The sequence below is a fragment of the Oratosquilla oratoria genome, chromosome 29 (assembly GCF_046742065.1).
Source record: "Oratosquilla oratoria isolate Oo_2021 chromosome 29, ASM4674206v1, whole genome shotgun sequence".
Taxonomy (NCBI): Eukaryota; Metazoa; Arthropoda; class Malacostraca; order Stomatopoda; family Squillidae; genus Oratosquilla; species Oratosquilla oratoria.
Window position 1 is genome coordinate 26,740,918 of NC_134805.1, and position 23,405 is coordinate 26,764,322.

General features: G+C 40.9%; 1 protein-coding gene across 2 annotated transcripts in view; it reads left to right on the plus strand.

Moving 5' to 3' along the window:
* Positions 1 to 22,873, plus strand: part of Tsf2 (transferrin 2) — a 33,603-nt gene extending 10,730 nt beyond the window's left edge. Inside the window, exons 4-17 of one of the 2 annotated variants that reach the window (XM_076211988.1) lie at positions 4,178 to 4,320; positions 4,476 to 4,593; positions 8,433 to 8,622; positions 8,728 to 8,881; positions 9,397 to 9,498; positions 9,638 to 9,805; positions 10,690 to 10,778; positions 14,450 to 14,616; positions 15,450 to 15,716; positions 16,224 to 16,367; positions 18,930 to 19,101; positions 19,267 to 19,315; positions 21,130 to 21,190; positions 21,522 to 22,873. In XM_076211988.1, the coding sequence (XP_076068103.1) occupies positions 4,178 to 4,320; positions 4,476 to 4,593; positions 8,433 to 8,622; positions 8,728 to 8,881; positions 9,397 to 9,498; positions 9,638 to 9,805; positions 10,690 to 10,778; positions 14,450 to 14,616; positions 15,450 to 15,716; positions 16,224 to 16,367; positions 18,930 to 19,101; positions 19,267 to 19,315; positions 21,130 to 21,190; positions 21,522 to 21,646 (1,949 nt within the window). In that variant the 3' untranslated portion in view covers positions 21,647 to 22,873. The remainder of the gene's footprint in view (positions 1 to 4,177; positions 4,321 to 4,475; positions 4,594 to 8,432; positions 8,623 to 8,727; positions 8,882 to 9,396; positions 9,499 to 9,637; positions 9,806 to 10,689; positions 10,779 to 14,449; positions 14,617 to 15,449; positions 15,717 to 16,223; positions 16,368 to 18,929; positions 19,102 to 19,266; positions 19,316 to 21,129; positions 21,191 to 21,521) is intronic. The other variant, XM_076211989.1, reaches the window with a different exon arrangement.
* The last annotated feature ends 532 nt before the right edge of the window (positions 22,874 to 23,405 follow it).

The following is a 23,405-nucleotide window of genomic DNA, read 5'->3' on the forward strand; positions in this document are numbered from 1 at the left end:
CTCTCTTTCCTCCTTATTCATTTCTCTTTTTATCCATACCTTTTTATATTGATCATTTGTTGCTAGTTTCCCTGTCTTGGATAGAATTTTCTCTGCTGTTGTTTTGTGACCTGAATTTAATCTTAATTGGTCTGGTCTTATCTGTACTATATTTTCCGAGTCTGAATTTTTTCCTCAATTTCCTTTATAATATCTGGTTCATCTTCCTGGACTAATTTTAATAAACTGCTTACTCTTTCATTTTCCTCCTTGATTCTTGCAGTTCTATCTGGGTTATGTTTCTCTTCCATTCCTAATATAATTATACATTTCTTTTTGTCAGCTAATTCTCTTACTATATTCTCCTTCTGTCTCATCACTTTGATAACTGAGTCTTCCATTTGTTCTTCCAATTGCTGTTTGACTATGTCAGTGAATGAAACCTTATTCCCTTCTTGAGTTATTCTCCAATTTTTAGCTTCTGTAGCTAGTTTCTCTCTGTTTTCATTACTATTCTTCTTCAATTTCTCATTCTCCTCCTTTTACATTTCCTAACTGTCTTTTTAGGTCCTCTATTTCTTCAGTTAAGTTTCTGTTAGCCTTCTCTAGTTGTTCCAACCTTTCAATTCTTTGAAAAATGGAGTCTACGTTACCTAACTTACGCTCCAAGTCTTCAGAACGTCTTCTAAGCCGTCCATTCGTTGAAGTGTGTGTGTGTGTGTGTGTGTGTGTATATATATATATATATATATATATATATATACATACATACATACATACATACATACATACATACATATACACACATCTATTTATATACCAAGAGCCTTTTCTCTCTTATATGGGAAGTAGCCAAGTCAAAGGTACGTACCTACCCCCACCCTTTCCACTCCCTCCACCACCCTTTCCTCCCTCTCATCTCAGCTCCTCATGGATGACAGATCATCCCTGTATCCTAACCACTGCTCTAGGTCATAAACAGTGTTGCAAGACACAGTGCATCCTTAATGTATATATTTTTTATCAGCTAGTAAGTTACTAAGGAAGATTTTTACAGGTGAAGGAGGTAAAATATATATTCTTAAAACTATTGTCCATTGTAAAAAGTTTCGTTTAAGAATTTGAAAATTGTACGATAGCAGGGGACAGGGATCCTTCTTCATTAGATGCTATGATAGGGTGTTAAATGGGTTTTTATTGTGTATAGTGTAGTTATGTGCAAAGAAAAGTGTATAGTGTAGTTATGTACAAAGAAAAGAAAAGAGAAGTAAAGCAAAAGGTAAAGGTTGCAAAGAGGAGAGCAGATGTGAAAAGGGGTAAGAGTTTGACAGAAAATTTTGAAAGTAATAAAAAGATGTTTTGGAAAGAAATTAAGAGAGGAAGAGGAGGTGAATCAAGTAGAGAAGAAAAGGTAAAAGGTGCAGATGGAGAGATGATAATGGAAGAGAAGGCAGTAAGGGGAAGATGGGCAGAATATTTTAGGGAGTTGCTAAATGTGAAGGAGGATAGGGAAGGAAAGATTGCTGCAGTGGGAAGTGTGAAGAAAATGAGAGTGATGAATGAGGAGAATGGAGGAGAAATAAGGAAGGATGAGGTGAAGGCAGTTGTTAAGATGATGAAAGCAGGTAAGGCACCTGGTCTGGATGGATGCCATGCGGAATGTCTGAAAAAGGGAGGTACAGTGATGGTGGACTGGTTGGTGAGGTTATTTAATGTTTGTTGGAGAGAGGGTAGAGTACCGGAGGACTGGAGGAGTGCCTGTATAGTTCCTCTTTACAAGGGAAAAGGGGACAAGTGTGAATGTAGTAGTTTCAGAGGGATTAGCTTGTTGAGTGTAGTTGGGAAGGCTTATGGGAGGATCTTGATTGAGAGGATTAGGAGAGGAACAGAAGGAGTAATTGGTGAGGAACAGTGTGGATTTAGGACAGGTAGAGGTTGTGTAGATCAGATCTTTGTGGTAAGACAGATATGTGAGAAAGCTATAGGAAAGGGGAAGGATGTTTTTTGGGCTTTTATGGATCTGGAAAAGGCTTATGATAGGGTAGACAGGAAGGCATTGTGGGAGGTTATGCAGATATACGGGATAGGAGGAAAGCTTCTGGGAGCTGTCAAGAGTTTTTATGAGAATAGTGGAGTTTGTGTTAAGATTGGAAATGGAGAAAGTGAGTGGTTTGAGGTAAAGGTGGAACTTCGTCAGGGGTATGTCATCTCGCCCTGGCTGTTCAACTTATACATGGATGGGGTGGTGCAAAAGGTGAATGCAAGGGTAGTGGGCAAGGGATTGGAGATGGTTAAAGAAAATGGAGAAAAAAGGGAGGTGAGCCAGCTGTTGTTTGCGGACGACACTGCGCTTGTGGCAGGATCGGAGGAGGGATTGAGGAAGTTGGTGGCAGAGTTTGGGAGAGTATGTGATAGAAGAAAGCTAAAGATAAATGTGGGTAAAAGTAAGGTGATGAGATGTACAAGGGGTGAAAGTGTCAGTAGACTGGAAGTGAGCATTAAGAATGGAGGAAGTGGATAGTTTTAGATACTTGGGTGCAAATGTGGCAGGGAAAGGTGGAGTGAAAGTGGAGGTAGAATGTAGATTGAGAGAAGCGAGTAAATGCCTTGGTGGATTAAAGAGTGTAATGAGGAATAGACATTTGGGAATGGATGCTAAGAGGAGACTGTATGAAGGAGTGATTGTGCCAACAGCACTGTATGGGGCAGAAACATGGAACATAAGAGAAGAAGAGAGGAGGAGTTTGAATGTGTTTGAGATGAGGTGTCTGAGAAGTTTGATAGGGGTTACTAGGCTAGATAGAGTGAGAAATGAGGAGGTGAGGAGGAGAACAGGGGTGGAAAAGGAGCTGGGAGATAGGGTTGATGAAAGAATATTAGGATGGTTTGGACACATGGAAAGAATGAGTGAAGAAAGACTAGTAAAAGAGGTATGGAAGGCAGATGTGGAGGGAGTGAACATGAGGGGACGTCCTAGGATGAGGTGGATGGATGGGGTGAAGGGGGCTTTGGGGAAGAGGGGAATGTCTGTTGAGGAAGGACGGGAGAGGACAGAAGACAGAGGTGAATGGAGAATGGTTGTATATGGATGATGTTGTGATAGCATGAGGTGGAATGGGCGGGTGGATGGGGGGTGAGGTAGTATGTGTGAGCAAAATTTGACGCAGCCCGAAGGTATTTCTCCCCGTCCTCTCATTTTATGCAATGGGGGGACGGAGAGGGGGGGTCGCCGATTTAATGAAGCGGCCTTGCTGTGAATGTGCTGTGTCTTGCGACACTGCTTCTGACCCAGGGCAGTGGACAAGGTGCAGGGATGACCCGTCATTCAGGAGGTGCTAAGATAAGAGGGAGGGTGGAGGGGTGTGGAGTGTATTCAGGGATGGAATGGGTGGGAATGGTTTTATGCCTTTTTCTTTTTAGCTACCCCCCTTGTAAGGGGGAAAAAGCCTTGGTATATGTATGTATGTATGTGCTTTTAATTGGCTACTTTTCCAAAAACTCCCAGACCCTCTTATGCCTTTACTTTTTCGTTGAGGAAGGACAGGAGAGGACAGAAGACGGTGAATGGAGAATGGTTGTATATGGATGATGTTGTGATTGCATGAGGTGGAATGGGATGGGGGGTGAGGTAGTATGTGTGAGCAAAATTTGAAGCAGCCTGAAGGGATTTCTCCCCGTCTTCTCCTTTTATGCAATGGGGGGACGCCGATTTAATGAAGCGGCCTTGCTGTGAATGTGCTGTGTCTTGCGACACTGCTTCTGACCCAGGGCAGTGGACAAGGTGCAGGGATGACCCGTCATCCAGGAGGTGCTAAGATGGGAGGGAGGGTGGAGGAGTGTGGAGTGTATTCAGGGATGGAATGGGATGGAATGATTTTATGCCTTTTCCTTTTTGGCTACCTCCTTGTAAGGGGGAAAAAGTCTTGGTATATGTATGTATGTATGTAATTGGCTACTCCACGTATAAGGAGAAAAGGCCCTTTGGTATGTATGTGTGTGTAGAAAAAACCAATAGGAAAATAACAGAAAGGAGACCAAGCACTTTCGTCTGAATAGACGAAAGCGCTCGGTCTCCTTTCTGTTATTTTCCTTGTGGTTTTTTCTGCATAATTAGAATCATGCATTCAGGTGATGTCTTCTGCACATGTGTGTATGTATTTATATATACATTTTTTTTCTTTTTCTTGATCTTTTAAAGAGAGGCGAACTGTGTATTATTCGGTGGGAGTTGTCAAGCGGGAAAATATGAGTGATGTGACAAGTCTTGCACAATTGAGAGGCAAGGTGGCCTGCTTCCCATCAGTTTCTTCAATGGGAGGTTGGGTGATGCCCATATCAGAGGTATGGAAGTCTTGGTTTGTTTGTGTGTGCTGATCCAGTGTTACTGAAGTTCATATTATTTTGCAAAAAAAAGAAAATTAAAGAGTACACCTGTGTGTGACACTCATAGTATACTTATTTTTTTATTCTTATTAATTTCTGTTTCTCCCTAACAGATGATTACCACTGGTGCGATGGAGGTGACTGATTGTAACAATTATGTGAAAACTGCTTCAGAATTCTTCTCTGGTGGCTGTGCAGTCAATATTTTGACTGATAAATACAATCCCCTTGGTAAGACATGAATTATCACTGGAAAGCTTTGTTAAAGTATCATCATTTTTTGGGCTAACCAGTCCATGATGTGTGTGTGTTTGTATTTACCTGATTGTAGGATACAGGAAAGGTGCAGTACTCGTTGGGTCTGTCTCCTACTTTCCAGCTTATCATACATACATACATATACCAAGGCTTTTTCCCCCTTCCAAGGGAGGTAGCCAAAAAGGGAAAGGCATAAAAACACTCCCACCCATTTCATCCCTAAATACACTCCACACCCCTCCCACCCTCCCTCTCATCTGAGCATCTCCTGGATGACGGGTCATCCCTGCACCCTGCCCACCGCCCTGGGTCAGAAGCAGTGTCGCAAGACACAGCACATCCACAGCAAGGCCGCTTCATTTAATCGGCGACCCCCCCTCTCCGTCCCCCCTTGCATATAAGGAGAGGACGGGGAGAAATCCCTTCGGGCTGCTTCAAAATTTACTCACACATACTACCCCACCCCCCACCCCCCCGCCCATTCCTCCTCATGCAATCACAACATCATCCATATACAACCATTCTCCACTCACCTCTGTCTTCCGTCCTCTCCCTTCCTTCCTCAACAGACATTCCCCTCTTCCCCAAAGCCCCCTTCACCCCATCCATCCACCTCATCCTAGGACGTCCCCTCATGTTCACTCCCTCCACATCTGCCTTCCATACCTCTTTTACTAGTCTTTCTTCACTCATTCTTTCCATGTGTCCAAACCATCCTAATATTCTTTCATCAACCCTATCTCCCAAATCCTTTTTCACCCCTGTTCTCCTCCTCACCTCCTCATTTCTCACTCTATCCAGCCTAGTAACCCCCACCATACTTCTCAGACACCTCATCTCAAACACATTCAAACTCCTTCTCTCTTCTTCTCGTATGTTCCACGTTTCTGCCCCATACAGTGCTGTTGGCACAATCACTCCTTCATACAGTCTCCTCTTCGCATCCATTCCCAAATGTCTATTCCTCATTACACACTTTAACCCACCAGCTTATCATACCTAGCTTAAAATTCATGTGTGTTTATTTACCAAATTGTAGACAGAAAGGAGCAAGGCTCATTGGATCCATTCTTGTACTCTCCATTTTATCATACCTAGCATCAAATTCATGTACAGCTCTAACTTGGTCTATCAACTATCAGTTGTTTTAAAAAACGATTAGACCACTTTATGGATGGGGATGACAGGTGGTGATGGATACGGAGCTGTCTAGTGTAGGCCTTATGGTCTCTTGCAGTTTCCTATATTCTTATGTCTTATGTTATATTCTTAATTTCCCCTTATCATATGGCTGATTGGGTTATGGCGTCATAACTTGTGACGAAGGTCGAGGGGATGGTGGTTCGAATCCTGCCACCGGTGAAGTTGAACCAAGAGCATGGTCCATTAAATTCCACACTACAAAGATCTCTGTAAGGGGTACCATCCTAGCCTTCTGATGGGAGGAGTTTGTGACGTTAACCCCTTCCATACGGTGCCGCACACGTAGGCGTCATGGACTTAGATCTCGGTGGCAGCAGCCAATGCCAGCCGTACGACGTGTCGTAATAATACTCGCATCATAAAATATAGTCACCGCTTATATCGATCGTTCTCTCTTCACCCGTGAATTTTGATAACCATAGAAAATGCGATTACAAAAGAATTAGAAAGAATGTCATTATGGAGGGGCGACTACAATAAATATAATCAAGACGCCGATATGGCAGCCTCGCAAATACACTCGCTCCCCATGACGCCTACGTGTGCGGCACCGTATGGAAGGGGTTAAACAATATCATATTTGAATTCATGTATTGTTCCAGCTTGAGCTCTACAGGTCAAAGCTCCCAAACTTGGCACCCCTGGGACCGGCACAGAGCTGAGTAATAGAATTTACCGTCTTTTAGAAAATATGTGTTTCTTGACGTTTGGGAGCAATAATAGGGCTACAGTGGTACTGTAGATACATGAAATAACAGTGGACTCCACACCACAGTACTGTCACAACAAACCACCATACCTAAACTGGTGGCAGGAAGCTAAGTGGCCATACCAGGAAATAAGATGCCTTGTTTTGGGTGTTCTGCTGGGTTTTAGAAGGCATGTAATTATAGCCGAGTTTTAGGGGTCTTAGATTGCCAAGTTTGGAAGCTTCAGTCTGTATCACCTTCTAAGGTATTCCAAGTATCTATGCATCTGTATGGAAAACTGTATTTCATCACATCTGTTTGACATGAAGTTATTCTTAATTTGTTCTCATGACCTCTTAAAGCCTTCCTATCCCTAGTCAAGAGATTCCTTCTGTCAGCAGTCTATCACCTTTAGAAACCTAAACACTGCATTATACACAATCATGCACGCAAACAACACAACATACACTCTATAAAGGATTTGTGGGAAAACCCAGTTTCGGCTGTGGCATTCCTTGGGGCGACAGGACTGCTCGGACAGACAGTCTAGGGAATGACAACAACAACAACCTAAACACTGTAATCATAATCATATCACCTCTTTCTCTTTGATCTTTTAACCTCTTTGATACGATGACGCCTACATAGGCGTCATGAGGAGCAAGTGGGTACGCGAGGATGCCGATGTCTGCGTCTTGATTATATGTATTGTAGTTGTACCTGCGTGACCCCCATACTCTGTGAACTGGCTTCATCATATTTTCTATGGTTATCAAAATTCACGGATGAAAGAGAACGAGCAATACAGCGGTAATTTTATTTTTTATAATGCAAGTATTATGACGCAACATTACACGTCTGGCAGCTAATGCTGCCCGTGAGATTTTGGCCCATAGTGAAGGGGTTAAAGTTTACAGACACAGTGCTTTTAGTCTTTCCTTATATGGTTTATCAACCAGGTTGAGAAACAGTTTGGTTACTGAACTTTGTATTACCTTGATCTTGCTTATATATTTCACTGCAAAGAAAGACTAGCAGAAAGTGTGGAAAGCAGAAATGGATGGTGAGAACTTGAGGAGAAAATAAAAAATAAGGTAGATGGACTGGTTGAAGAGTGCATTGGTTGTGAGAGAATTATCTGAGGAGCTAAGAAGAGAGAGTGCCAAAAAATGAGAGTAAAAGAAGAGTGGTTGTAATTGGCTGAGGAAATCGAACTGCCCAGAGGGATGTTTTTGTCTGTTATGTGTATTTCTTGAGGGGATAAAGTGGTGATCCTGTAATGAAACAATGAGAGTAAACCAGGTCCAGTTTTTGGGCCCTGCTGTGGAATTGCTGTGCCTTGCTGCATTGTGGCAAAGGACTGGAATGACCATTCACAAGGTGTGATGGGGATGAATGGGTTTTTGGATGTGTATAAGATTGGTGTAGGGCTTGGTCAGCCCCCTTACAAAGGGGAAAAGGCCTTTTTGTATATAGGTATGTATTCAAATCTCATTATTAACCCATCAATGCTGTGGCACAATTGTGTATGTTTTCTTGTTCCACATGGGTCTGAATTGAGTTTAGTTGATTGAGGCTTTACTCAGGAAGTTTGCCAGAACCAAATTTTGTATAATGCACCAATATACTGAATATTTGATTATTTTTTATGACTGGATTATTATTTTATTGATATATATTCCTGAGGTGCTAAGATAAGAGGGAGATACTAAGATAAGAGGGAGGGTGGAGGGGTGTGGAGTGTATTCAGGGGTGGAATGGGTGGGATTGATTTTGTGCCTTTTTCTTTTTGGCTACCCCCCTTGTAAGGGGGAAAAAGCCTTGGTATATGTATGTATGATATATATTAATTTTTTTATCGTCATTATTTTTATTTAATTTTATTTAATTGATTGATGTATTTTTTGTTTATTTTTTCAGGAGACAATAATCAGATTCTCTGTAGTGCCTGTGGGAGTGAACTCCCAGGACAGCACTGTAACAGCCAAGATTTGTATGCAGGTTATCAGGGAGCATTCCTCTGTCTTCTGGATAAAGGAGACGTAGCCTTTACCAAACATTCCACAGTAACAAAAGCATTAATGGAACTTGGAGCAAACACTCCTTACAGGTGTGTGTTTAGTTGTATAATGCATCAAGTTTTAGTGATTTTGATATTGGGAATATTTATGCATAATGTATTGATACTTTTAGTACATTATTGATTATTTTTCAGAGAAAATGACTTTGAGCTCTTCTGCCCGGATGGAACTAGGGCACCTTTACAAAACTATGAGCAGTGCAATTTTGGTACTGTACCAGCCAATGCTATCATGACTACATCAGCAAAGTCACATGAACAGAGAAAGAAAATCCAACAGTTTTTGAAGGTGAATATCCAGGTCAAGTGCATTTGTATGCATGAAAACTTTTTAGCCAATAGACAACATACCTCAGACTGGGGTATTGACTGCATGTTATCATGCAGTGGCAGTTGCATAGTTAACATTCAGCCAATGCTTTAGGGACTATTTTAGGCTGTTCCCTTGAATCTGTGCTTTATGACTTCTTTGAATATACTTTTTTTTTTCCATGCCCCCTGTTGTAGAGGGAGAAGAAAATTCTGCCACTGATTCCCTTGCATTAGTAATGGTGATATTGTGTGTAGTTCCACCTCTGTGTTGTCTTTATTAAGGCATTATTGTCATGATTAATATATTTTTTTTCTTGGGAGCTGATAATTATAAGTGGAGTGAGCAACTCCCACATCCACACCTACACTCCACCACCACTACATCCACCCTTGTCTGGGGTGTGTACTTTGACTCCACCATCTTCATATAAAGGGAAAAGTGCCTTTGGTATATGAATACATATGTATTTATTATTTTTTCTTTTTTTTCAGTTGATTATTAAAGAATATGGCAAAAAACCTGCAGAAGGAAACATGTTTAACATATTTGAATCATTTCCCAAATATGGACACTCGTATGATCTGCTGCTTTCTGTAAGTACAGTATATGTAGCTTCACTTATGTTTAAATTTTTCATTATATTTACCAAACTAGTTGTTTCAACTTGTATTGTTGATGAGTTACGAAATCATAATATTTTGTACACTAATACTGTATGGTTATTGTCCACAGGATGATGCAGAAGGGCTCATTGAGGTTCCAACCACACAGCAGAACTTTAAGAAATACCTTGACAGTAGGGTAATAAACTATATATATTCGCTTAGGACATGTCCAGTTCCCCAAGTCAGACTGTGTGTAACATCATTACCAGAATATGACAAGTGTAAGAAAATGGAGGTAGGTATAAGATATCTTTATGGCAAGTATTTTAGTATAATAATGGATAAAGAATAGGTAGATAGATTTCTCATGACTGGAAACTTGCAGCCTCACAGTAGTCAGCAAGTCTTCAAGTTCAGACATAGCCCTATGAAGAAACATTGGGCTGTTTGGGAGTAGATGTGAGTGGAAAATGGTTGTGATTAGTCTATTTATGCTTGATGAGACAAGGAAGGAAGGTCACTGGAAACTTGCAGCCTCACAGTAGTCAGCAAGTCTTCAAGTTCAGACATAGCCCTATGAAGAAACATTGGGCTGTTTGGGAGTAGATGTGAGTGGAAAATGGTTGTGATTAGTCTATTTATGCTTGATGAGACAAGGAAGGAAGGTCACCATATAGATGAAACAAGTGGGTAACAGATGGGATTGGGATGCATAGGGTTGGGTGTATGCCTTGGCTGGCTACCTCCCCTATGAGGGGAAATAACTCTTGTATATAGATAGATAATGCTTGCTGGCCAAGCAGGTTAGGGCGTCGTTACTTGCAGCGAAGGTTGGGATGACGACAATTCGAATCCTGCTCGGGGACGAGTTGAACTAAGGGCATAGTTCATTAAATTCCACGCTACAAAGTCCACTGTAAGGGGCACCATCCTAGCCTCCCTATAAGAGGGGGGGGGGGTTAGTGACATTAAACCAAATCATCATAGAGATAGTTATCTCTTTATCCAGACGGAGCTAAGATAACTGGGGAAACAAATGGGTGTGGGATGGCTATGGTAGGTGCATACCATGGCTGGCTGCTTCTGGGGGAAGGGGCCTTTTGGTATATAGATGGAATATATGTTTTCATGAAATGTTAAAAAAAGTTGCCTAATATGTATATATGCTTGCATTTCCAGACTGCTTTGGAAGCTCATGGATTAATGCCTGAACTGGAGTGTCTGAAAAAAGAAAACAGCTTTGAATGTATGAGCTTCATTAAAGACAGGTCAGTAAAGGATTTATATATTTACATATACTAAACGACTTTTTCTTCCTTACAAGGGGCTTGCTGCAGCAAATTGCAGCAAAAAAAGCACTCAAGCATACTTGAACAGTAACATTGCTCACCCCAGACGACCGTGAATAAGAAAAGACACCCTATAGTGAAAAGAATTGTCCAAACCTTTCCATTGGAAAGGAATCCCAAAAGTTTTGGGTCTAACATTTGATACTCATATGACATTCAGCTGACATATCAGGGACCTGACAATAAAAATCAACAAAAAATCAGTCCTATTTAGAAACCATCACTAGCACAAACTTTGAGAAACAAAAAGAAACTCTAATAACCATTTATAACATACATACATATACCAAAGGCTTTTTTCCCCCTTTTAAGGGAGGTAGCCAAAAAAACAAAAGCATAAAAACTGCTCCAACTTTCTCCATTTATAAACAGTTCATAAAAACTTCCCTAGAATATGCCTCCACAGCATGGTTCTCAATAATCAGTAAATTGAGCATAAACAATTTACATACACTGCAGAATGGAGTAATGAAAGTAATAATAGGATGCACCAAAATCACCCTTATCATCACTTTAATTCACCCTTATCATCACTTTTCATCACTTTAATTCACCCTTATCATCACTTTTCATCACTTATCATCACTCACCCTTATCATCACTTTAATTCACCCTTATCATCACTTTTAATTCACCCTTATCAGAAACCAAAATCCTCCCAATATAACGTCACATGAAAATGACAAGAATACAGTTCTATGCCAGAACACTAAACAGTACACACCCTTAACCCCTTCGATACGATGATGCCTACCTAGGCGTCATGAGGAGCAAGTGGGTACGCGAGGATGCCGATGTCGGCGTCTTGATTATATATATTGTAGTTGTACCTGCGTGACCCCCATACTCTGTAAACTGGCTTCATCATATTTTCTATGGTTATCAAAATTCACGGGTGAAAGAGAACGAGCAATACAGCGGTAACTTTATTTTTTATAATGCGAGTATTATGACGCAACATCGCACATCTGGCAGCTAATGCTGCCCGCAAGATTTTGGCCCGTATTGAAGGGTTTAACACCACATCTCACAAGCACCACCAACAGTGGGAAAAAAATACACCAGCAGCATACTAAAACATCTATCACAATCTACCACCCAAACCACACAAAACATTCACACAGAAACATACTCTATATATCTTTATATCAAAGTCTTTCCCCCCTTACCAGGGAGGTAGCCATAGTCAAAAGGCATATAATCCCATGCATTTCAACCCCACCCATTTCACTCCTATTCACCACCCTTTCCTCCTCCTCATCTTAGCTCCTCATGGATGACAGATCATCCCTGTATCCCATCCACTGCCCTGGGTCAGAAACAATACAGCAAGACACAGCACATCCACACCAAAGCCACTTTACTTAATTGGTGATCCCCCTCTCTGCCCACTCATGCAGAAAAATAGCAGACAGGGAGAAATCCCTTCAGGCTGTGTCAAAATATCATTCACACATAACCACTCCTTAACCCCCATCCCCACCCACTCCCTTGCATCACAGTATCATCTATACACAGCTATTCTTCATTCACCCCTATTTCCTGCCTTCTTCCTTCCTTGATCAACAGACATCCCCCTCCTGCTCAACACCCCTTTTACCCCATCCATCCATCTCATCCTTGGTCGCCCCCTCATGTTCACTTCATCCACCTTTGCCTTCCACACCTCTTTTACTAATCTTTCTTCACTCATTCTTTCTGTGTCCAAACCATCCCAATACTTTTTCATCAGCCCTATCTGCCACCTCCTTTTTAACCCCCCACCCTCCTCCTCACCTCCTCATTTCTCACTCTATCCAACCTTGTAACCCCTACTATATTACTCAGACATTTCACCTCAAACACATTAACCTTTTCCTCTCTGCCTCTCATAAATTCCATTTCTCTGACTCATACAGTGCTGTCAGCACAGTTACCCTTTTGTGTAATCCATTTGCATTCATTCTCTAATGTCTGTTTCTTATTACACTTTTTTTTTCTATCCCCCAAGGCACTTACTTGCTTCTCTCAATCTACAATCTACCTCCACCTCCACTCCTCCCTTTCCACCCACATGCAACCCAAACACCTAAAGCTATCCTTTTCCTCCACCCTCTCTCCTTTAAGAATTACTTCCAAATTACTGCCATCCTCTCCCCTTGTGCATCTCATCACCTTACTTTTACCCACATTAACTTCAACTTTCTCCCATTGCATACCTTCCTAAACTCCATCACTAACTCCCTTAATCCCCCCTCTGACTCTGCCACAAGTGCAGTGTCATCAACAAGCAACAACTGGTTCATTTCCCACTTTTCTCCATTTTCTTTAACCATCTCCAATCCCTTGCCCATTACCCTTGCCTTTACCTCCCACACCACCCCATCCATGCACATAGCCATGGTGACATGACACATCCCTGATGCGGTCCCACCTTTACCTCAAACCACTTGCTCCCTCAATTTCTTATCCTAATACAGGCTCTTTTGCTCTTGTAAAAATTTGTGACTTCAATTAACAGCTTTCCCTTGATCACATATATCTGCAAAACCTCCCACATTGCCTTCCTGTCCACCCTGGCATAAGCCTTTTCCAAATCCATAAAGGCCCAAAAAATATCCTTATCTTTTACTAAATTTTTCTGACATAGCTGTTTTACCACAAAAATCTGATCTATGCAACCCCTACCTTTCCTAAACCCACACTGTTCCTCACCAATTACTCTCTCTGTTCCTTTCCTAATCTCCTCAATTAAAACCCTCCCATAAGTCTTCCCAACTACACCCAACAAACTGATCCCTCTGAAACTACTACACTCATGTTTGTCCCATTTTCCCTTGTAAAGTGGAACTATACAGGCACTCTTCCAGTCATCTGGTACTCTGACCTCCCATAGACACACATTGAACAACCTAACACCATCCCTTAGACACACATTAAACAACCTCACACCCAGATAACTAAACAAGCACTTCAAAAAGGACAGCCAAACATAATACTTAAACAGCAACCCCCAGATATAGGTCTCACAGAAATCTCTCACAGGACAGGAATAGCAAAATTACCTATTTTCAAAAATGTCAACTATCTACATCAGGAAGTGCAGCCCTGAGGGGCTGAAACTTGTCACAGCAACAAGCACAGTGTCATCTGCAAACAATAACTGACTCGCCTCTCACTCACCAACTCTAGTCTCATGCCTAGCATTGTAACATTTATCTTCCTCACCATCCCATCCATGTTTATATTGAACAACCATGGCAACTTCACACAACCCTGGCACAACCCCACCTTCACCTCAAAATAATGACTATACAGTGCCGTAGATAAAATCATTCCATACAGCCTTCTCATTACATCCTCAGGTACCTATTATTTAGTATTCCTCTGAGTGAGGATAATCTCCATTCATAAAAGAATGGAGTTGGATGGTTCATAAGGGTATCACTGAGTTCCTCAATGATTAGCTGCATAAAGTGTATGCAGTTTATACCCTCTTGTAAGGATGTTTCAATACAAAATATGAAGCATAACATTGAGGTTTATATTTAACATAACTTAGATCTGTAAGTTTCAGTTGTAATCAACAGATGTCACTTTTATGTATGTAGGAAAGCTGATATTGCTGTTCTGGAGGCTGGTGAGATCTACAGTGCAGGTCTGAAGTATAACCTAGTGCCTTTCATGTCAGAACTCTACAATTTGGAAACTAATCATGCCTATGTGGTAGCTGTGTCCAAAGAAGATGACCCTGATACAGATGTCTTATACTTGCGAGGTAAGTGTAATGTGTTCGTTACATTTTCTTTTCTCATTCTCACGCTTGTGGGAATTAGTAGTAAAAGTAATTGTTGGATATGAGGATAAACCAACCAGCTTTGATAATTAATCAGGCCCTGCTGTGGAGGTACAGTCTAACTATATTGCTTCTGACCCAGGGAGTGGGCATGAGGTAAGGATGGCTCTTTGTTCTCCTTGTTCTCCTCTTCTTCCTCCTTGCCCTCCTCTTACTCCTCCTCATCCTCCTCCTGCTACTGCATGGAAAGGAAGAATGTTTGTTTCTGAGTGAAGCTGATCATTGGGGTTATTTTGGCTACCCCCCCCATGTAAGGGGGAAAAAGCCTTTGGTATATGTATGTTAGCACAGCTAGTTATTATTCTTATAGCTATATTTTGTATTGTTTTTAGGATGTCTGTTCTCTTGGTTATTGTTTACCTTGCTGTGGAGTTGTAGTTTAGTGCATAGGATTTGTTTGGGCTAATTGATTAATGCACTCCTACTGCTTACCAGAACCTGTGCTTGCTAATGTTCTTGTATGTATCTCTGAGGTCCTTGATGTGTAAGCATAATGTGTATGTTATGAGTGAAGCCCAGTATTTCAGGATTTCTGTCAAATGGTAGGTTTACAGAGCAGATAAAAACACCCCTTCATACCATATTACTCCTTTGTTTCTTTGTGCATTTACTCTGTATAAACCACGACTGTCTGTAAAATGCGTCTCGTGTGTTAAAGGAGTCAAAAGGATATGTAGTTATATTTAAGATGTTGCAGGACACGTACATTTTTCTTGTAGTCTTTATTTTATTTACATTTGTATTTTCATCAACAGGACGACGAACTTGTCATCCAGGTGTTATGCATGGAGTTGGATGGGTAATTCCTATGGCATACCTTATCAACAATGATTTGATTCGATCATATGGGTGCAATTCAATTCGTGCAGCTTCGGAATACTTTGAGAAATCATGTTCCCCAGGTGCTCTATCAAGAGAGTACAGACATGGAATAATGCGCCTTAATTTGTGTGATTTATGCCATGGCACTGGAAAGCATTACTGTGCTCAAGATCAAGAGGAACCTTATTTTGGATACACAGGTTAGGCAATGTTATCAGTCTTGATAGAAACTATTCATAGGAAGTATAGACATTGTAATATTCTGTAGATCTCACTGTTGGAGAAAAGAATGTACCAAGATACATATATTACGATCACTATGGGATCCACACGCAGAAGAATATCACAGACAGTGATGGGGGTAAATATATCTTTGTGCAACATCCTTTTCTTTGATAGTGGGGTCTATAGTTCATCTTACCAATGTGTTAGAACATTTAACTTGCTTGCATGTTGTATGTGCTGTGTCTTGCGTCACTGCTTCTGACCCAGGGCAGTGGACAAGATGCAGGGATGACCCATCATCCAGGAGGTGCCAAGATAAGAGGGAGGGAAGAGGGTGGAGGGGAGTGGAGTATGTAGGGGATGGAATGGGTGGGATTGGTTTGTATCCCTTTTTCTTTTGGCTACCTCCCATGTAAGGGGGGAAAAGCCTTTGGTATATGTATGTATGTATGCATGTATGATAGTATTTGACTACGTTTCAGGTGCATTCAGATGCTTAGTAGAAGGAGGAGGACACATTGCATTCCTGAAGCACACCACTGTACGTGAAAACACAGACGGGAGGAGGAAAGAGTGGTGGGCAAGGAATCAACTCACAGCTGACTATCAACTTCTCTGCAGAGACGGTAAAGTGAACTTGATTGTTTCTGGTAGTGTAATAATTAAGTGTCTGGGCTTGATCTGGAGACCAAGTACTGACTCATCAGGGCTGCACTTCATTATGAAGATAGGATAAGGTCACAGAACAAACACTTAAAGACACACCATCAAGATGCCTACTCCATTAAACCCCTCTGGGTATTAACTCTACTGAAAAAAATCCCTCCCAAGAGAAGTAAGAACCATATTTGAATGGCCATGTTCATGTCACCATCCAGCATTAAAACCATACCAACACACAATAAGTCTGGCTACAGAAATAAACTGCCTCGGAGGTAATCACCACGCTGAAGACACCAAACACCACATTTTGCACTGCCCCACCCTAAGTACACCTAGACAACAAATTAATATTCCTTCCTTTATGACTTTTGGGCCAGTTCGGTGGCTGTTGTTGAATCCCTGGGAGCCTTGGGTTTCCTGCAAGTGATTTATGGTAACAGATTAATTGATAGTAATTAAGTGAATTGCTTTAACATGCTACACTGCTGGTTCGTCCTCAGTGTAGTACCTCTGTAATGGAATACTTTATAAGGGAAGTCCCCAAGTCAAAACATAGATCCATCCTACACTCAGCCCACACCCATTCATGGCTCCTCCCTTCATTCCTGTCCCTGCCACCCTGTACTGGAGCATTGACTGCATGGTTACATTGAGGCAATACTTAGGGATTGTTTTGGTAGGGGAAAGAAGGAACACTGCCTTCACTGGATTTCGATACATATAGGTGACTACTGGGATGGAGTGAAGGGACTAGGGGTACCCCTCTATATTTTTCTCCTAGAAGGAGAGTAAAGGCTCGTGTAATTACACGAAAAAGAATTATCATCAACTTTTAACGTTAAGGCAAGCTGGCGAGGCATGGGAGAGAAATATCCTCATCCCTTTCACTCCTTCCCACTTAAACCATGTGAAGATTGCACCTCATCACTTTCCCAGTAGTATTGCCAATTCATCACCAGTGTAACACCCCTCTCATGAAACAGGTCATTGTAATATACACATTAAAGAAACACCATTGAGGACAGAGTCTTTATCAGTATGATGTTTTATTTATTACAGCTTTATCAAGTACAACTTGATAAAGCTATAACAAGTGAAATGTCATATTAAAGTCAGTCCTCACAATGGAAATAAACTTACATGCTTTTTTGTGTTATCCTCGGCAATTGTAATTGTTATTTCGAACTATGTGTTCTTTTCATTATCTGCACTTCATGAATATTGATGCAATGCCAAATAAACTTACTTACACATGGTGCTTCTTTAGATAGATTTGTCAGCGACTGCAAATTTCATATAATATACTCATTCTTCCCCACCTTCCTGTTACTTATATATATACCAAGGCCTTTTCCCCCTTTCAAGGGAGGTAGCCAAAAAGAAAAAGGCATAAAATCATTCCCACCCATTCCATCCCTAAATACACTCCACTCCCCTCCACCCTCCCTCTTATCTTAGCACACCTTCCTGTTTCTCGCACATATTTTCTTTTGTTCAACATTCTAACCACCTACTTCTCTGGCTTCATTCATCTCACTATCCACATTTTCCTTGATCTACCCCTTGCTCTCACTCCATGCACCACTGGTTCTTGTATTCTCCAAGAATCCACTTCCATTCTTATAACATGCCATGCCTCTGATTGCCCTGTTCTACACTTTTCTTTTAATCTCATCTGTACCCAAGTCTTCATGAAGCCTATCATTCATTACTTTGTTTTTGTAACTGTATTAACCCTCAAGCACCTCATCAGACAAGAAATAATAGTCTCAAAGTGTCAGGAAGGAGATTTAATTTGGAAATAGGTAGAAACAACTTGAACAATTTAGTAAATGAATGGAATAAACTTCCTGCAGAGGCAGTGGAATGTAGTACAGTTCAAAGTTGTAAGATTCATTTAGATGAGCACCTAAGAAATATGCTGTAATGCCTGCCATTTTTTTTATTTCATTAATTTATTTATTTATTATTTATATGGGGGGACGGAGAGGGGGGGTCGCCGATTTAATGAAGCGGCCTTGCTGTGGATGTGCTGTGTCCTGCGACACTGCTTCTGACCCAGGGCAGTGGACAGGGTGCAGGGATGACCCGTCATCTAGGAGGTGCTAAGATGGGAGGGAGGGTGGAGGGGTGTGGAGTGTTTTCGGGGATGGAATGGGTGGGAATGATTTTATGCCTTGTCCTTTTTGGCTACCTCCCTGGTAAGGGGGAAAAAGCCTTGGTATATGTATGTATGTATGTATTATCATTTATTCAGTTATCTTTATTTTGTCATTTATGTATTATTTATTATGAATTATTGTTATTTTTCTGTTTGTTTATTATTTGTCATAATCTATTTGATTCATTTATCCACTTTATTGATTTTTTTTTTTCTGCATCTGGCCTAGTTATGGACCATAAGGTCTCCTATTGACATGCTTTTCCTCTGTAACCCTTTGTAATTTCCACAGCCTTATTTGGCATGCATCAGCCAAATGTCACTCCAATACATAATTATAGCTAAATACTTTTTTCTTGTATAGGAACAAGGGCTCCAGTGACTGAATACGAGAACTGCAACCTGGGGAAAGTGAGATCAAATGCAATCGTCACGAGAGGTGGTGAAGATTACAACGCCACAGAAGTTACTGCTTTTACCAAACTTTTCTTGTATGCTCAGCAATACTTTGGTCGAGACTCAGATGACGAGTGGAAGTAAGTCTTTCCTGTCCCCACCAGATCTAGAAATCTTTCGTGAATAATTTCGCTCAAGTAAAAGAATTTGTGGATGTAAAAATATTCAGTCGTGTGAGATGGCTCTTCATTAAGTCTTTCTTTGATTGCAAGTAACAGACATGGTCAATTTTGCTTATTCCACAGCTTCAAGATGTTCCACTCAGCTGAACCTCATGCTGATTTGATATTCCAGGTGAGTGAGTCAGACTTAGTGTAGATAGAACAAAGTGAGCTTTTTGCCAAGGCAAAAAGAAATAATTTTTCTTACATAGGGAGATGGCTGCATATAGATCAGTGGTTCCCTACCTTTTCTGGCTTGAGGCACCCTTGCCAAGCCTTTCAGAAGTCCCCAGTAGCACCCTTATTAGAAAATCTAAAGTCTAGTTTGTCAATATTTTGTTGATTCAACATCAGTGTAACAAAAATTTGTCCATGGATAATATGAAAATACTCATCTTTACACTGATGCTGCTTTAATGAATAAAAATGGATGTCAGAGAGAGTCAGTAATACGAAAATTATTTTTGCCCTGAATTTTGGCGGCACCCTCAGTTGATCTCATGGCACCCTTTGGTGCTGCGGCACACTGGTTGGAAACCACTGATATATATAGTACTGTGATGCAAGGAAGGGAGGGAATGAGGTGGATAGGAAGTGGTTATGTATGAAGGTAGAGAGCTGCATAGAGCAAATATGTTAAGTACATACATATACCAAAGGATTTTACCCCCTACATGGGGGGTAGCCAAATATTTTAAGTGAAAAGGAAAAAGAGCTGGAGTGCCAGGAGAAGCTAAGAGAAATGTGGGAGGTGGTAAAGGACAGAGTGGAGGTGGGAGTGGAAGAGGAATAGGTGTGTTTCATGGAGGAGGTGGCAAGATGCGCAAAAATGGTACATTATGTGGAACAGGAAAGATGGGAGGGAATAGAAGGAAGTAGTGAGTGGTGGGATGATGAAGTGAAGATGGTAGTAGAAGAGAAGAAGCAATCATTTAGGGATTGGTTGCAAAGTAGAACTTGGGAAGCATACATGAGGTACAAGGAAAAAAAGAGAAGCAAAACATAAGGTAAAGGAGGCAAAGAGGAGAGCAGATGTAAAATGGGATAAAAGCATAATAGAAAAAAAAAATGGAAAATAAAAAGATTTTTTTGAAAAAGTGGAGAGAGGAATGGGGGTGAGTCAGGCAGAGGAAGAATAAAAAGTGCAGATGGTAATGGAAGTGAAGGTGGGCAGGAGGAGATAGAATATTTAAACCCCTTCCATACGGTGCCGCACACGTAGGCGTCATGGACTTAGATCTCGGTGGCAGCAACCAATGCCAGCCGTACGACGTTGTCGTAATAATACTCGCATCATAAAATATAGTCACCGCTTATTTCGATCGTTCTCTCTTCTTCACTCGTGAATTTTGATAACCATAGAAAATGCGATTACAAAAGAATTAGAAAGAATGTCATTATGGAGGGGCGACTACAATAAATATAATCAAGACGCCGATATGGCAGTCTCGCGAATACACTCGCTCCCCATGACGCCTACGTGTGCGGCAACCGTATGGAAGGGGTTAAGAGCTGTTGAATGTGGAGGAGGGTACAGAGGAATTTATTGAAAATTGTATGGGACCAATTTTGAGTACCTGTATGTGGTGGCCCTGCAAGATATACAGCTAAGCTGCACATTTTCAAACAAAACATGTGAGCCCCTTTACCTCCATGAGGGGCTGGCATTCTGGTTTTAGACTGGACCTAAGATCTCAACCTTAGCTGTATGTCTTACACTTTTTTACATATGGAGGGCTGAGAAACAGTGACTTCTCTCTTTTCCTTATAACTTTCAGCAAGTGACATAGAAACAGTTCCTCACTAATACAACACAGACAACAGTTGAAAGTCTCTTCCCAGAGATATCTGTGGGTGTTCTGAGGGCCATTGCCAGCCACTGTGGTGCTTTGGGGTTTTCACTTAGTGAAACTTGAGGCAACAATTGATTGACTGTTTTATTTTCAGGATGCGACACAACAGCTTTTGCCAGTGCCTGAGGAAGAACAGCATTATCACCCTTACCTTGGTGAGTTTCTTGTCTAGTTTGTCTAGGCCAGTGGTTCCCAAACTTTTTTTGGCCGCGACCCAAATCCAGATCTGGTGAAGATGTGGCAACCCAAGCATCAAAAAGCAATTTTAAAAGTCTTCTTTTATTGAAAACACAAGTGTAGGGAAGCTTTTGATTGAAATTATTTTTTCTAACAAGGTCTCGCGACCCATTCTTGAACACTTTGCGACCCATGTTTGGGTCGCGACTCATAGTTTGGGAATCGCTGGTCTAGGCTATAGATACAGATTACATCTTCAATATTACTCTGGAACTTTGGCGTATCATTTACTGGTGGTTTATATTTCAGGGAAAATGTTTTTAAATGCACGCTATACAGTGGACTGTGAGGCTGCTGGTTCATCACTGAAGCCTACACTCATCCTTTCCATTGTCACTCCATGGTTGTTTTTTATTTATAGTACCATTTTATAAACTACATTTTCATCACTAATTCATCATTTGAGTGGTGAAGGTAGTCTTGAAAATATGTGTTTTTAACAAATTCACCTATTAGGTACACCACGTAGCAAAATTATATGAAAGAAAAATGTCAGAAATAGAGTTTTTTAAGGAACATTTTTATTTTAGGAATTATATTGCAAAAGGTATCAGTATGGTGTTTGTACATTGTTTTTTTTTTCTACTTAGATTGTTTTTCATTTCAGAGAAATGGGGTGAATATTTTTTTAATTTTTTAGTTTGTCCTGTTTAAAAGTAGCTACCCATTTGTGTACAGTTTTAACATCATGTAATATGGAAAACATTTTATGATTCAGGTTTATTCATTTGTGTTCACATGTATGAAAGGTGTTACAAATGTTACCTTGTAACAGTCTTGTTTTACACCAAAATGAATTATTAAGATTCATAGAAATTGAAAGAAGGTGGAGCTGCTTGATGTGAAGGGATTTTGTTGTTCATGTCTCCGTCCTTTGCATACTGGGTGGCACATAACCTTTTATTCTGATATCTACCAAGCTATTTTGTGGAGTTGTGCTTCACAGCTTCATTAGTGAAAGGGTTACAAGAGGTCAGACTTATTCCGTCCATGAATTCCATTCCACAAGCTTGTATATATTAATTAAAGATATAAGGAATATTTTGCCGTAGTAGTTGTTAGTAGTGATTCTCATTAAGGGAAATCTTAAGTTTTATCGGAATTGTGTAGCTACTTGTGTGAGCCATGGGTCTCTGAAGGAAAAGACTTAATTGATCGTAGCTACTTATTGGAAGAAAATCGTTTTTATTTTCACATAAAGATATTTTCAATTCCTTCAGTATGATGGCATAGATTTTGGATTTTATTTTAGCTAATATTGTTGCAAATGACTCATCTTAGTCAGATTTTAAGGGCAGAAACATGGAACATAAGAGAGGAAGAGTTTAAATGTGTTTGAGATGAAATGTCTGAGAAGTATGGTATTGGTTACTAGGCTGGATAGAGTGAGGAACGAGGAGGTGAGAAGGAGAGCAGGAGTGGAAAGGGAGTTGGGAGATAGGGTTGACGAAAGAGTATTGGGATGGTTTGGACACATGGAAAGAATGAGTGAAGAAAGGTTGGTAAAAAAGGTGTGGAAGGCAGAGGTGGATGGACATGAGGGTGCAACCAAGGATGAGATGGATTGATGGGTAAAAGGGGCTTTGGGAAAGGGGAATGTCAGTTGAATGGATGATGCTGTGATGCATGGAAGGGAGTGGGTGGGGGATGGGGTGAAGGAGTATGTGTGAGTGATATTTTGATGCAACCTGAAGGGATTTTTCCCTGTCTTCTCCTTTTCTGCATGAGGGGATGGAGAGGGGGGGCTGTTGCCGATTAGATGAAGCGGCCTTGCTGTGGATGTGCTGTGTCTTGCTACATTGTTTCTGACCCAGGGCAGTGGACGAGATGCAGGGATAACCTGTCATCCAGGAGGAGCCAAGAAAAGAGGGGGGGAGAGGTGGTGAATGGAAGTGGAATATGTGGGGATGAAATGAGTAGGAATGGATTTATGCCTTTGTCTTTGGCTACCTCCCTTGTAAGGGGGGAAAAAGCCATTGGTGTATGTATGAAGGCCACCCCTTCAAATAAGTAGAATCACATGGTTATAGTTCAGACGAAATCTGAGGAGTATGCAAAATGTCTGAAGGAATTGCTAGAAATTTGAATCATAGTTGACTCTTGCATAGAATCTTTTATGTTGTGCAGGCATAT